Consider the following 14433-nt stretch of genomic DNA (forward strand, 5'->3'; position numbering starts at 1 on the left):
AGATAGATAGATAGATAGATATTCGGTATAGAATATTTATAAAAAAACAACAATATATCGAAAAACCAATACAATGCAGGAAATATATTAAAATGTATAAATACATCAAGATTTTATTTGAAATTTAAACTTTTTTTAATTTAAAATCAAAGCAAGTTTTATGACCCAAGGATCGTTTTTATATCACTATATAAATAATATTACACTTTATTAAATTGATTAAAATGATTTAGATAGAAAAATTATAGAATGTATATACAGACAATGATTTTGAGAACATTAACAGCATTAAGATCATGAATTTATATATTTAGCGATTGTTATGATAGGCCTACTGTATCTTATTTTAAGTTTTAATTTTTTAAAATTTAAAATCAAAGCAAGTTTTATGACCCATGGATCGTTTTTAAGTCACATATAAATAATTTTACACTTTATTAAATTAATTAAAATGATTTAGATAGAAAAATTATAGAATGTATATACAGACAATGATTTTGAGAACATTAACGGCATTAAGATCATGAATTTATATACTTAGCGATTGTTATAATAGGCCTACTGTATTTAAATTAAAACGCATTTTACCACCCACAGATTATTTTTAAGTCATTATATAAATAATATTATATTACACTTTATTAAATTAATTAAAATGATTTCACTTAGCCTACTTTTAAAGAGTACTTAGATTTATATTGCCTACGACTATACGGTATGTCATTACACAACAAAAAATCTTTAGCAATCAAATCTGTTTTTTTTTTTTTTTTTTTTTTTTTTACTGTTGTTTACATTTTTACTCAGATATTCCGGTTCAATGCCATTGTATGAAAAGGACTCAAAACAACACAGCAATGAATACCGCAATTAAATCTAACACCATGAAGGCATACAGGCTTGTACAACTACAGTATAGTACACTGTCTACTTACCTATATGTGTATTTTCTTACTTAGAAGAAACATCATTCCAAAATTCTATATTTTAGAAGATGTTTTTGCGACGACGTGGCTACGACACAGTTTCGGTAGTTCACATGCACGCTTGCTTCAACTGTAATTTGGATATTATGAGACAGGTGCACAACCAACCAGATATCTGAAGGAAAATTGCTGCCTAGGACAGTAGTGCCCAACAAGGCTAAACCTACAAATTATTAGTTCAGCGCTTACCCTTATTAGCGTCCACCCTCGAATTGGTCTAGCACTGGGGCCGAATCCGACCAGTTTGTCAAAATCCAATTTGCCGAAACCCATGTATGCCGAATTAATGGCCTCTATGCCGAAACCCAGCTTGCCGAATCCAGTTCACCGAAATCATGACAACCCAGTTTGCCGAAACCCAGTTTGCCGTCACCATCGTACAAAAGTACAGTATAGGCTTACTGTGCTTTTAAAAACATAATGGGTGGATCAGGGAGGAGCCATATTTACATTCCCGTATTTGTACCCGTGTAAACGCCCCGCTTTGAATATTTGGTATAAACGCCTCTTTCGAAAACACCTCGTGGCGTATATTTTTTCCTTGAATAAACTCCCCCTTGACTGTAAACATATCTAATGTAAACATCATTCTCAACACTTTCTATTAATGTTTTACTCGAGTAGAATTACATTTTAATAACAGTGGAATTAAGGGGCGTTTGAGACAGTACGTATCCATTTAAACAAAATAAATGCCTGCTTCGAATAAACGCCTTTATTCGACGAAATCGTCCGGGACCAAAAATGGTAATTAGCATATCCATATAACGTTATTTTTATTTTCAATTTCTAATATTGTGGTATAAAAAACCCATAAAAAACATGGATTTTTTTTTTATGCCGGGGCCCTGACAGAGGCTCTAGTCAGCCCTTTGATTCGGTGTATAATTCTAGATCACTATTATTTATTTATTTATTAAATTTAGGTATACATATTATTATCTTAATTAAACTTTATACTACTATTATAAATATGCTTATAAGACATTTTATCTGACAGGCCTATTTAATTAATTTTTTTTTGCTGATAGCTAAATTGTTGATAAAGTTTGATTTACAGAATAGGACAAAACAAATAACTATAATAAGCAGCATGATGAATAAAAAGTATAGCCGCGTTAGTCTGTACAGTATAGAAAGTATAAAGTAAAAAACAGCAGCACTTTTGAGACTAACAATATATAATTTATTCTCTAGCTTTCGTCCACACAGTGGACTCCATCAGGAGACTGTGAGCAGTTATTTATTATACGAATAAACTGATCGCGTCGCACTAAGGTAGGCCCTACTATTATACGCATACACTTATCGTAACTAAACTATGCTTAATGGGGTGGGTATGTTACTCCACTAAGATAGGCCTACTAATGATATGCTTACACTTACCGTACCGAACTATGCATTATGGGGTGGGGATGCTATCCTACTATAGTCCTAATTACACACATACCCCTACCGTAACCGAATTATGCATTATGTGTTAGGGACTGTTAACCGGGTCGAATATGTTCCGTAGGGGCATTAATCAACTAATGACCTAGTAAACTGCCCCATCCCTTACCAAAGTATGCACCGTAGCTTCATTACTCCACTGAGGTCATAAAGACCCTTATACGTCAACAATTGATAAACTGCAACGCAAAGGAAACATTTTCAAAAGCACCATCGAAGACTCACAGAAAGTACAAACATGAATATCTACTTTTTCTGCAACCTATTTATTGTAAGCGTTTACCATCTGAGAAAAGTGTAATATGTATATTTGAAAATACACATGCATTGTTTTTTTCCTTTCTATATTCATAGTTTTTTTCTTTACTCATACTATTAATCGCCAATGTTACGTACAATTGCTTCGTAAAATTATAAAGTTTCAATTTATTTTTAACTATAGATGGCGGCAAACATTATTCGTGGTAGTAGAAAAGAAGTAGTACAAAAGAGGTGTCACTTGCGTAGCACCATAAGCACAATCTAAACAAAACTAATAAATAAAAGGCTGTAGCTTTGGGAGATCATCCCTTCACTGGGACTCCGCCTTAGGATCTCACTAAGCCCCTTGCCGGCCTCTTTCCCCCTTCATTGTTGCTCCGGCAGTTACAGCACGTTTCCCCACGGCCGAAAAATTGTCCACCTAGTTGTTTTTCTACGGATTCTTACATTATATTACCTTAAGGATCATGACAACTACTGATTATGTTTGAATTAACCTTGTTCAATATCATTTGCTTAGCATTAATGTTGGGAATTATGCCAGAATTAAGCACATAAAATGAATTAATTACATATCGTCAGAATGAACATTATGAAGTTTTAGGCAACAAGTGCAAGCATAGATAGTATTTTTGTGATCCGTAGGTCGGTGCCACAGGAAACAAAACAACCGGAAAATGGCCGGATCGAAAATCAAACAACTTTCACAAAAAATGAGACTGTTTTTCACCCAGTCGTTTATCTGTTGATTCTTAGGATTGATATAGGGTTGGGGCTGTAACATTTATATCCACAACTTTTTATCAACTGAATATATTTTGTTATTACTGGTACCAAAGTGTAGAATTATTATGAATGCTGAAAACTGGTGATGTAACTTAAAAGTGGCTTTATATTATTATGAAATTAATACAGTTTCATAATGTTGATATTTAATTAAGCCTAATTAGTAAACATGTATTAACGAAGTATGGGCGTGCTCTTTTTATGCACAAGAGAAGGGTATTTTTTATAGCTATTTTTCTGATTGATGTTTAATGTTTAGCTGGAGGGGCACACCATTTCCTGTGATAGTTGTTTTAGTCCAATGTGCCCCTCCTAGCCTCCACCTTCCTTTGTTTCCGTGTGTTGTACTGTTTCCTGGAAGGAATAAAATTTTAAAAAATTAAAAAGACCATCATTGTGATCGTGATCGTCAGAATCATCAGCGTGATTTTCTGTCCTCCTCATAAAAATCATTCTCAATAACATTATCCTCATCAACGTCATAAATATAACCATCATCTACACCCTTCACATCATTGTCATTGTAATCATACGACTAAATAAAACATGAAAAGAAAAACAGAAATAGTCCTGTTCATTTATTTACATAATATTAACATTTTACTTCACTTATTGCTGTATATTTTGGTCAGGCATACTTACTAAAAATTCTAAATTGCACACATAAAATTAATCTTTTTTTTCTTCTAAAAATAACCTCTGTCTTTAAGGACTTACGAAAACGAACTTAAACACCCTGAAAAAACATGCATAAATACCAATAAATGTAGAACTACATTCTATACTACCATAATACAAAACTTTGATTAAAACTATTTTGAAACTTCTTAATGTTTTGTAAAGGAAAACTAAAATCTGGCGAAGAATCTAGTCCCAAATACAGTACAAATTTTCTATCTACAGCGAATGCCTAATATTTAAAAATATATATCTCTTATCTCATTAAAAAAACAATTTAGAACATGGTTTGTTCCTGTCATAATATTTATATTGTGATTACTTCCATCTAGAGGTGATAAAATAATATTTATTGTTCTCTATAAAACCTCTAGACACTGAGACATTCTCAACTGTTACCTTTTACTCAAAGTAAAATGTTTTTAAATAGCAATCCTAAGTAGATTATTTGCATTATAATTTTATAGAACATGCTACACTAAAAAGTGTGATTAGTTGCCCGTGGAACTTCAACTCAACCGAGCTTTGGCAACTGGCCGGCAACTTTGAACAACTGAGTCACATGATTTGAAGCGACAAACATAAGTACTCTTGCGCTGAAAAAAGCAACTGAAAATCGCTTTCAATCAGTTGCCAATGTTTCGCTGAGATCTAAAGCAACTCACAAGTGATTGAAATTGGTCATGTGACTGAAGTAACCTAGTAACTCTAGTATCTTACATGTTAATGTTTTATCCAATTACAGTAGCATTGCATGGCATCTAGTTGTAGATAATTTAAAGTCGGAAGTAACATAAACATATCCAGGCAACTAGTGGTATACAGTCGCTTGCAGTTGTGCATAGTTACACTAACATGGATGAAAGTTGACATCTGCGCCACCAGCAACGAGTTGAGTCAAGTTGTAATGGCGACAAAAGCATAGTTCACCCAGTTTAAAACAGTTTGAAAATACTTTGCTGCATAATGCAGTAAATAAACATGGCGACTCAGGCTTCCAAAGCCAACAAATTACAATAGTTTTATATAGAGAATTTTTAAAGACACTTTTATGAGCACATAATTTGTCACTCCTGGTTTCCCTGTCTCTGGCATTAGGAATAAGACTGTAGAAGTGACTTTTAACTTTTCATGGAAATTGTATCTAGACACAAGATGATAATTATACAATTTACAATTTAATAGTACTGTGCAAGTATGTAATACTATAAGATATATGGACAGCTGTTACTAACATTGTGGCCATTGGTTATCAAACCAAAGACAGATCTGTTTTAGGCTGTTTTATGAGGGCATAAGCTGGGGGAGAAGGTACAGACACAACCCCCTCCCCCCACCCCCCATGACAGCATATTAGTTCCAATAAGTGGGTTATAAAAATACAAAGTATCATGTTTCATTGGAATAGGGATTTAGTTAGGCACTTTGAATTTTTGTACCCAACAGGCCTTGCATACTCTCTGCTTAACTGAGCCATCTGTTAGGTAGCTCTGTCAATCTATTAACTTAAAATTGGTCACCATACAATCACTATACGCTATCGCTGACAGCTTTCTGTGATGCTGAAAGGTTGGTGGAATTAGGGAGCATTCAGAGACTTCAAGGCAGTATAAAGATTGCGCTGAAAACACTGTAGCGACATTGTAGCGATTTTAGGGAAACAAGACTTTATTAAATTGCTTTACAAACTAGTTTAAGTTAATTTACTGACTTGTTTATCTGTCATGTTGCTTATCAACCAGATTATCTGCTGATTTTCTTAACCAAAAAGGTTATTCTTTGGTTGCTTATCAAACAAATTATCTAATAATTGGCTCTATCAATCGAGTTACCTGATAATGCGAAGCACTTTGAAGCTTTGTTGCCATGAAATGCTACATAAGACACAAAATTTATAATTTAATTTACTTTATCCACCATGTTATCTACTAATTTGCTCTGCCGAGTTAGCTGTTCAGTTATGAGGCAAAAACATTCAAAGACACGATTCATCTGCTGAATTAAGATGCCTATTAAATGCTTTCTACAAGCAGATTAATTAGTTAATCAAGTAATTGTTTAATTAGTTAATCGTTTAACTGATCATCAAGAAAATACTTATCACTATCATGTTATGGTTTAGTTAAGATGTGTCAAGCCGAATTGTGCGCAGTTTCTTGCGGTCAGCTAAAATGCAAGCAGCCTCGTTGCATCCTCCACAATAATGAGATGATGAAAACACCGTGAGTAACTTGCCCTTCAGCTGAACCTAATATAATCAAAGATGAAACAAAAAATTTGTGAAAACAAACATCCAAGTAACATAAAACATTATTACAACATTCATTATATGCTGTCAATTTCGTGGTTAGATACCCTCAAACACTAAACATTCATACAACAAAACATTATTATAGCCTTCATATATGAGGCTTGCTATCCCAAAACCAGCTGTTTGTTAGACTGTTTACTGTTAGCATATGAATGTGCCAGTATTGTATACTTTAGTACAGAGAAGCGATAATAACTTTGGCAAAAGTAAGTGACCATCATTTTAAAACCTACATTGTGGAGATCAAGAATATATTAAAAGTCAATTTTCATTTCTTGGTCACAGATGCTGGTTTGGGGATGACATGCCTGACATGTTGTAGTATTTTTTTTTTAGTATTTTTTGCCATATTATTTAGTTTCTATTTAAAAACACCAACCTGCAACTTTATTATAACATTATTATATGTAAAATTGTCAGCGGATTTATTGCAAGACTTATTTGTATATAGAAAGTCTTAAACTTTAAACTTACTTTAAATCCAACTTGTTGCACCTCATGTGCCCTGACAACATGTGAGAGGTTATTGACCTCTAGGAAGCTTTCTAACGCATGTGAGCTAAAGAAGTTGGCTGTTCCACGTCTACTGTTGAAAGCAAACCCATTGTTGTCTGTCAACTCTTTACTGAGTTCGTCAGTCATCGATTCAGATCTAGTGAATAATTTGATCAAATTCATTATTCAATATTTTAATTTTATTTGCTACTGAGGCCACATCAAGTATTACAAACAACATAAGTGAATAAAAAACATCCCTATTTAGGTTGCAATAAAAAACAAAACAAAGAAACAGCCTGCAAAACATTCTCATTGGTCAAATTATCCATGTCATATGGTAAGATTAAAGGCATGCTCTGGAGGAAAACATTTTATATTTTGTACAACTGATGTTTCTAAGACATAAAAAGCATATTTGATGAAAACAGATTATTGAATATTTAAAAACTGGGGGATAAAGGTTCCCTTGTTTTTCGTCAAATATACTTGTTGTGTCTTGGAAAAATCAGTTGTAAAACATATCAAAAAATGTTTTTCTTCTGGGGCCTGACTTTAAATGAGCAAACGTTGCCCAGGAAGAACAGCTGAATTTCTTGAGCAGGAAAGTCGAATGCGAAGAGCACAGCTTGGTTAAATCTGCCGAGCACATACCGGTACTAATACAGCGTACATAAACAAATAATTAAATAAATGAAATACAAAAGAGTTTGCAATGAGAAATATGTCACAATCAGCCACAAACTCTTTGTGGTGGCAGCAATGGTTTGTTGAGGTTTAAGAATTTTTTTTCAATTTACCTTACAGGGTCACTCCACATAATGTCCCAGGCTAGAGGGCTCTCTGTCTCTGGATCTTTAAGGGGTACTGGAATACTATTAATATCTTCTAAAATAATGCTAGCTTCAGTCTTGCTACGGGGTATGCCTCCATGAACACAGAAAATCTGAGAAAGAAAATTATACACTTAAAGTTATTTTATTCACCATAACAGCATATTTAGACAACTGATGCCGCTTTCGTAACTGCTACTACGCATGGTTTATTAACAAAGGGCACGGCAGTGGCCCGCTACAACGACAATAACATTCACTCACACAGCACAATCCATTTATACAGCGCATAGAATGGTTGTTATGTACCTAATCAGCCTAACTAAAATAAAATCAATGTTAAAATACATTTCATCATCACTACTGTCAATTAAGGGTTTGCGATGGTCTCATCTCACATGGTCAGCTACGGTATTTAAAGGAAGAACCACATATCTCTTGAGCAGACCTAATTGGACAGCTCCTGACAGTTGATCTAGAAGGTCATGTTTGAGCAATCCAGCCAAGCATGGCTGCCTTTGTAATTTTTGTGTCTACTGCTCCAGGGGAGGCTGTAGACATTTAGCTAAAGTCTTACTTGTAAGTTGTAAGCGTAAACCCAGTTGGAGGAATGATGGGATGTGCGCGTCATAAGCTAAAGATAGAGATGAAGTATTCCAAAACTAAACCTACGGAATATGTTGCCATGCCAAGATAAGACCGATCATAGAAGGAACTAAAAAGTCAACAACCTGTTACTTGTACAGTTATTCAAGTTAATTGCCAACACAGAAAGCATGACGGGCTATGAATTAAAAGTACAAACAAAATAACTATGTCAAGCTGTACACAAATTCTCACCCTGGGAGCCTGTTTTTATGCAATTATTTTCAACAAATTAATGAAATGAACAAACTTACTTAAATTTTTGATGATTTGCAAGTGTATTTCAGTTTTACATAAAAGAAGTGAACATATATTCTTTGTTTTTATATGAAATAAAAACCATTGTCGTGTGGTACCTTGTCATCAACAACAGCTGCCAAGGGCATGACATCAAAGCACAGGTTGATCTCTTCCCACACCTGTTGACCGATGGTTTTACCAAACTTGGAGAAACATTCCCTGGTTAAAAAATACAAATTCAAACTGTTGCTCAGAAGTAACAGTAAATAGCCCCCTCAATGTCATTTGGTATGACACAAGAATATGAAGTGCAGCTGGAGACCTGAAAGCTTAAGATTCTTGTTGGAGGATCAACAGCTTAAGATCTCTCCTGGAGGAAAAGCAATTTAAGACCTCAGCTGGTGGTCCAATGGCTTAACAACTCAGTTGGAGGACCAACAGTGAAAAACTCTGGACGAGAAGTGGCATAAGGAAAAGTATTTACATGGCACTTTCCACACCAGGAAAGATGGTGAAACCACATTATAACATGAAAGTCCATTAAATTAATCTATCAATCAACAGCTATTTATAGAGTGCCAATACCGTCGGCAGAAACGAAGTTCAGTGGCACTATGATGGAGATTACAGATGAATTAAAATAATAGTTGTTCAGCACAGACACATCATGATGTGATATACAAGACTATAATTATCATTATTGGTTGCTTTCTCTGATGTCTTCAGTCTAGGTAAAGGGGAAGTTATATTAATGCCCATCTTATATATTATGATATATTACACAAATAATGAATGTTGATGAGTGACTAGTCACTCAAAAACTAAGGAATAGTCATTGTAATTGAATCCCACATGACCTTGTTTTCAACCAATCAAATTGCCACTACAGGCAATCTTTGTACACAAAAACTAAATTTCATATTTACCTTTGAAATGAAAAGTTTGTCTGTACTGCTCTGAGTTCATGGTTTCCACGGATTAGAAAAAATTTACTTGGAGCCAATAGTTTCTGAGCTAATAGGTATGCTACAACCTAGAATGATACATGATTTAATTTATTATATAATAGGTAGTACGATACAAAATAGTATAGTATACTAAAGTACGACCTCATGTTCACTTTCATCTTAATAATAATAATAATATAATACTAGTGTAGTTTTATATAGCGCACATCCATCTAATGTAAGATGCTCAGGGCGCTTGATATGTGGACTAGGAACTCGATCAATGACTTTCTTCGCCCTTAAGGGTCCCTTTGTGTCTGTGCTACCCGGTAACCCGGTACCAGCAACTCTTGTCGTCCACCACAGGGGCTGTCTGTTCCAGTACCCCCACTACTCATCTCGAAGGACGTACTGGGTTCTTTATAGTGCACAGAAGCCATTGTATACACTGGGCCTACGGTTTATCCGAGACTTGTTCTACCACCAGAACCATAGGCAAGCGTGCCGTTCGAACCAGCGCCGATATTATGGCTATAGCTTGTCTAGAGCCGGGCACTTAATGCATTGTATGATGGTCGTATGATCGAACCTAACTCCACTCCCTGTGAACGCCAGACATTGCGATGCTGTCTGCTGATTGTCGGTGGCAGTCTGAATGGATCGAAATGATGCGTTGCGTGCGCGTTGTGGCGCTGCATGCTCCATAGACTCTTGTCAGGTGCGATGAGTGCCCGGCCTTAACACGGTCTTACCTCCTCCCCATGCTGACAAGCTTAAGTAGTCTTACCTCCTCCCCCATGTTAACAGGCATAAGCACTCTTACCTCGACCCCATGCTCTCCCCTGTCTACATAGTCTCCAAGAAACAAGAATGAGCTCGGTGTCAGCATCGGTCCCATTCTCCACAATGCCTTCTCAAAGCAAATTAAGTCACGGAAGTTGCCATGAATGTCACCTAAAATGTCAATGTCAATGTTATGAATAAAAATTAGATCTAAAGTCTAATTGATTTTGATTTTCTAAAAAGAAACACTATTTATTTGAATAAACGCTCTGGGGTGTTTATGGTTAAGAAGGGTTTTTGAGGGGGAGTTTATTCATAGGCGGCGGCTATTCGAGGGAGGTGTCTATTCGAAGGAGGCATTTACTTTTTTGGGTGTAAAATTTATATGTATATACTCAAATAAATGGCCCCTAATTTGACTGTAAACTACAACACATAATTACCAACAAAATGTGTTATTGCTTGGTCATAAAGATGTATTTATCCTAACCAAATGTAATTCTACCGAAGTAGAACATTAATGGAATGTGTTGTGAATAAAATGATGTTGCTTTAAGGGGAATTTATTTGAGAAAAAAAACCGCTCCGGATGCTTATTTGAGGGAGACATGTATTCAAGGGGTGCATTTATTCAAAGCGGGGCATTTATTCGAATAAATAAAGGTATATATAAAACATTCAATGACTGTATAATTAAAAAAAAAAACAATTTAGAAGAAGTTACCTAAAATATAAGTTGGTGCACTGACTCTGAGTAACCTAGGCTCCTCTGCCAGTAGTTGCTTAGCCTCCCTGCAGATAGCTAGGAGACATTTAGCAAGTGATGAAGTATCAACGTTACCCCAATTAAATGGTGGTTTGGGTTGTTGTTGACTCGTCTGCTTTACAGCTCGTTCAAAGTATCTCAAGCCAGTTAACATCTCATTTGGATGAGATTTCTGAAGTGTAATATTCAGAACATTAATTTTACTTTCATCAACATGCCATTATTATGACCATTGCTACCATCACCACCACTATCACCACCAACAGCATCTTCACAATTTTATTATCCACCACCAAAATCATCACCCACATTTCATTTCACAACAAAGAATTGATACAAAAAAAACAAACTATTAAGGGGTAGACCGAATAATCAAAAAGTTGAATTAAATCAACTATCTAGTGATTCTCCAACCCCTTAAAAGCTAACATTTAAAAGTAGATAACAAAATACAATTGAAGTATAGAAAGTATATACAAGAGTTAAAATTCACATTCAAGCGAGAGACATTAACAGACTTTATGTGTTGACATTCAGCAAGTTGTGTTAAAGTAAGAAAATGAAATATGTAAGGGAGAGAACAAGTGAATATTTAATATTATAAGGTAGTTCAGTGTATGGTGGTGAAAAATATGTTTTTCTTGTGGTTAAAAATGTGTCTTCTTTCAGGACTCAAATGAAAAGCAGTGACTGACACTGATTGTGTTTCACCCTTGTTAAAAAACAATTTTAAAACATAATACCTTTACCAACACCACAACAATCACTGATCATCACTAGCACTACCACCAATCATCTATTATCACTACAATCACCACCGACAAAATCTTCCATCAAAGCCACCACTGTTATTAATAATAATAATAATAAATTGCTATTTATGCGCATATAGCAAGAAACTGCCTCTATGCACATAACAACAATTAAAAAAGGATTTAAAACAAAAATGATAATAAATTTAGTAGTAATAAGGTGTGGTGGCAAGCAGTGCACGGTCTCTTAAAGTCAACCATCCGCCTCTGTCAGTCATCATCCCAACCACTACCACCAAAATTATTACCAGTCATCATCCCAACCACTACCACCAAAATTATTACCAGTCATCATCCCAACCACTACCACCAAAATTATTATTAACATCACTCATCTTTAGGAAGAAATGTTGTGTTATATATAGGTTGGCTAAAGGGAGCCCTTTAGATGTTACGAATACAATACAAACCTGATCCATATCTGGGGTTATGGGAGCCCTTCAAGAATGCTTTGACTAGAACACAAACCTGATCCATATCTTGGGTAGAGGGAGCCCTTTGAGAATGCTATGGCTAGAGCACAAACCTGATTGAATGAGTCCATGGATGACAGTCTGTTGAACCTTGTCTTGTCAGTTTCAAGTTCTTTCATGGCAGTTTGTGATACAGCACTTGCTCCTACAAACAGAAAACAAACATACACCTTTACAAAAAATGTTATTAAACAATACTTATTTCTTATTTATGTTATTTTGATCATACCTCTTTTCAAATACATATTTTCACATTTATTAAAAAACTATGCATTATAAACTTATGCATTATAAAAAATCATGCATTACTTCAATTCTTCATCTACAAATTCTCATCTAGTGTACAGAATACAACTATACTAATTGCTTTTCTTATCATTAGTATATTGAATATTCTTAATTTGATTATTACTAATTTTATTATAACGACGTTGTTGCTATTATTTTTATTCTTACTTTTAATATCATTATTATCAATACTGTACCATTATGATTATGATTATTATCATTTTTATTTTTATTATGCAAAGAAATAATTACCTGCAGGAATTTCCCATAGTTTGCGGATATCTGTGAGCATCCCACTGCGACGAACCTTTACCGAATGTACGGCTAATTCATAATCACCAACGTCATCATCTGCAGATGGTGAACGTACTTCAGGGGACTTGAAGATGCTAGCTGCTTCCAAGTCACTCAGTTCATAGTTTTCTAAAACAACATAAATAAAACCGATCAAGAAAATAATTATTAAAACACCCACCCACCTAACAGGATTACTGTAAAGAAATGTGCAGTAGAAATTTAATGACTCAAAAACCGATTAAAAACAAACTCCATATTCAAGGTTTACTCTAGACTAACCTTCACTTGATTGGTCGATGCTGTTGAAAGATAACGACTCGTTTGATGAATCTCTTTTCTTTCGTTTCAGTTTTTGTTTAATGTGTCCATTATCATCATCAGAGTTATTGCAATTGGAGCTACAAAGAAATATAAAGTGAGGTATTAAAAAGTAAATTTAGCCATTCTGCTAATACTGTACTAATAATAAGTATATTAATAATGACATTAGTATAGAAAAATTACTAAAAATTAAGATCATATATAATTTCTAGTGGTCTTATATTTATAATAATTTCGTATGGCCTCTGTGGTCTAAACGGTATGGCGCTTGCTGAGATAGTGAGTGAGAGAGGCCTCTTTTTTCATCCAACTAATAAGAAACTTTCGTTGATGGACCATGTTTGATACGATTTCTAACATCATGTTCCTATATATTTTAGCACTGTATTATTACCTATTTGATTTATACATCACTTGTATTCATAAGGCTAAGTACTGATTTACAAACTTTTGAATATGAAATATTTAATTTGATAACTAGCCAATCAAAGGGTATCTGCAAAGAACATAAGAACATAGTTGTTTTTAGTCTGATAACTGACTAGGAAAACAGTTTTTTTGTTCAAATTTTCTATTGAAATCTAATTTCCTAAAGCAATTATAATATTGTATTTATAGTTTAAGTATATTAGGTTAATACAGACAGTATCAAATTTAAGTATATTGCAGCACAAACATTTTTTAATTTATTTGTAACATGTGATTGATGCACTAACCTTCAATAGGAAATCAGGTCTTGAGCTAAGAGATCTTAACCAATTTAAATGACAGATAATGAAAGTGATAAAGAATGATGACACACGGAGCAATTCTGTACAGGTAATAGATATGGAATTTGGTAAATTAGTGATTTACTCATCATCTATAATGCATATTTACCTAGAATGAGCAATTGAGCGATGTGGAAGTCGGAAAAGAAGAGACGTTCCGCGAAACTTGAGCTGTCCGACTGCATTTAGGAAATCTATCATTGATAAATTGTCTTTCTTTTGGGAACAGAATACTCTGAAAAATAATGGATTTGAAATAAATAGCTTGTGAAATTATATGTAGATGACA

The 14433-nt window shown here is 34.4% G+C and overlaps 1 protein-coding gene across 1 annotated transcript in view; it reads right to left on the reverse strand.

The window, feature by feature from the left end:
- Positions 1-4046: 4046 nt before the first annotated feature.
- Positions 4047-14433, reverse strand: part of LOC117103134 (serine/threonine-protein phosphatase BSL1 homolog) — a 19108-nt gene continuing 8721 nt past the window's right edge. Inside the window, exons 7-17 of the mRNA XM_033243640.1 lie at positions 14254-14379; positions 13333-13451; positions 13009-13179; positions 12522-12613; positions 11142-11355; positions 10458-10588; positions 9614-9720; positions 8804-8906; positions 7770-7915; positions 6949-7126; positions 4047-6411 (exon numbers count right to left, since the gene is read on the reverse strand). Coding sequence (XP_033099531.1) covers positions 6286-6411; positions 6949-7126; positions 7770-7915; positions 8804-8906; positions 9614-9720; positions 10458-10588; positions 11142-11355; positions 12522-12613; positions 13009-13179; positions 13333-13451; positions 14254-14379 — 1513 coding nt within the window. The 3' untranslated portion in view covers positions 4047-6285. The remainder of the gene's footprint in view (positions 6412-6948; positions 7127-7769; positions 7916-8803; positions 8907-9613; positions 9721-10457; positions 10589-11141; positions 11356-12521; positions 12614-13008; positions 13180-13332; positions 13452-14253; positions 14380-14433) is intronic.

The sequence above is a fragment of the Anneissia japonica genome, unplaced genomic scaffold (assembly GCF_011630105.1).
Source record: "Anneissia japonica isolate Jap-2015-1 unplaced genomic scaffold, ASM1163010v1 scaffold287948_len850469_cov200, whole genome shotgun sequence".
In the NCBI taxonomy this organism is placed as follows: domain Eukaryota; kingdom Metazoa; phylum Echinodermata; class Crinoidea; order Comatulida; family Comatulidae; genus Anneissia; species Anneissia japonica.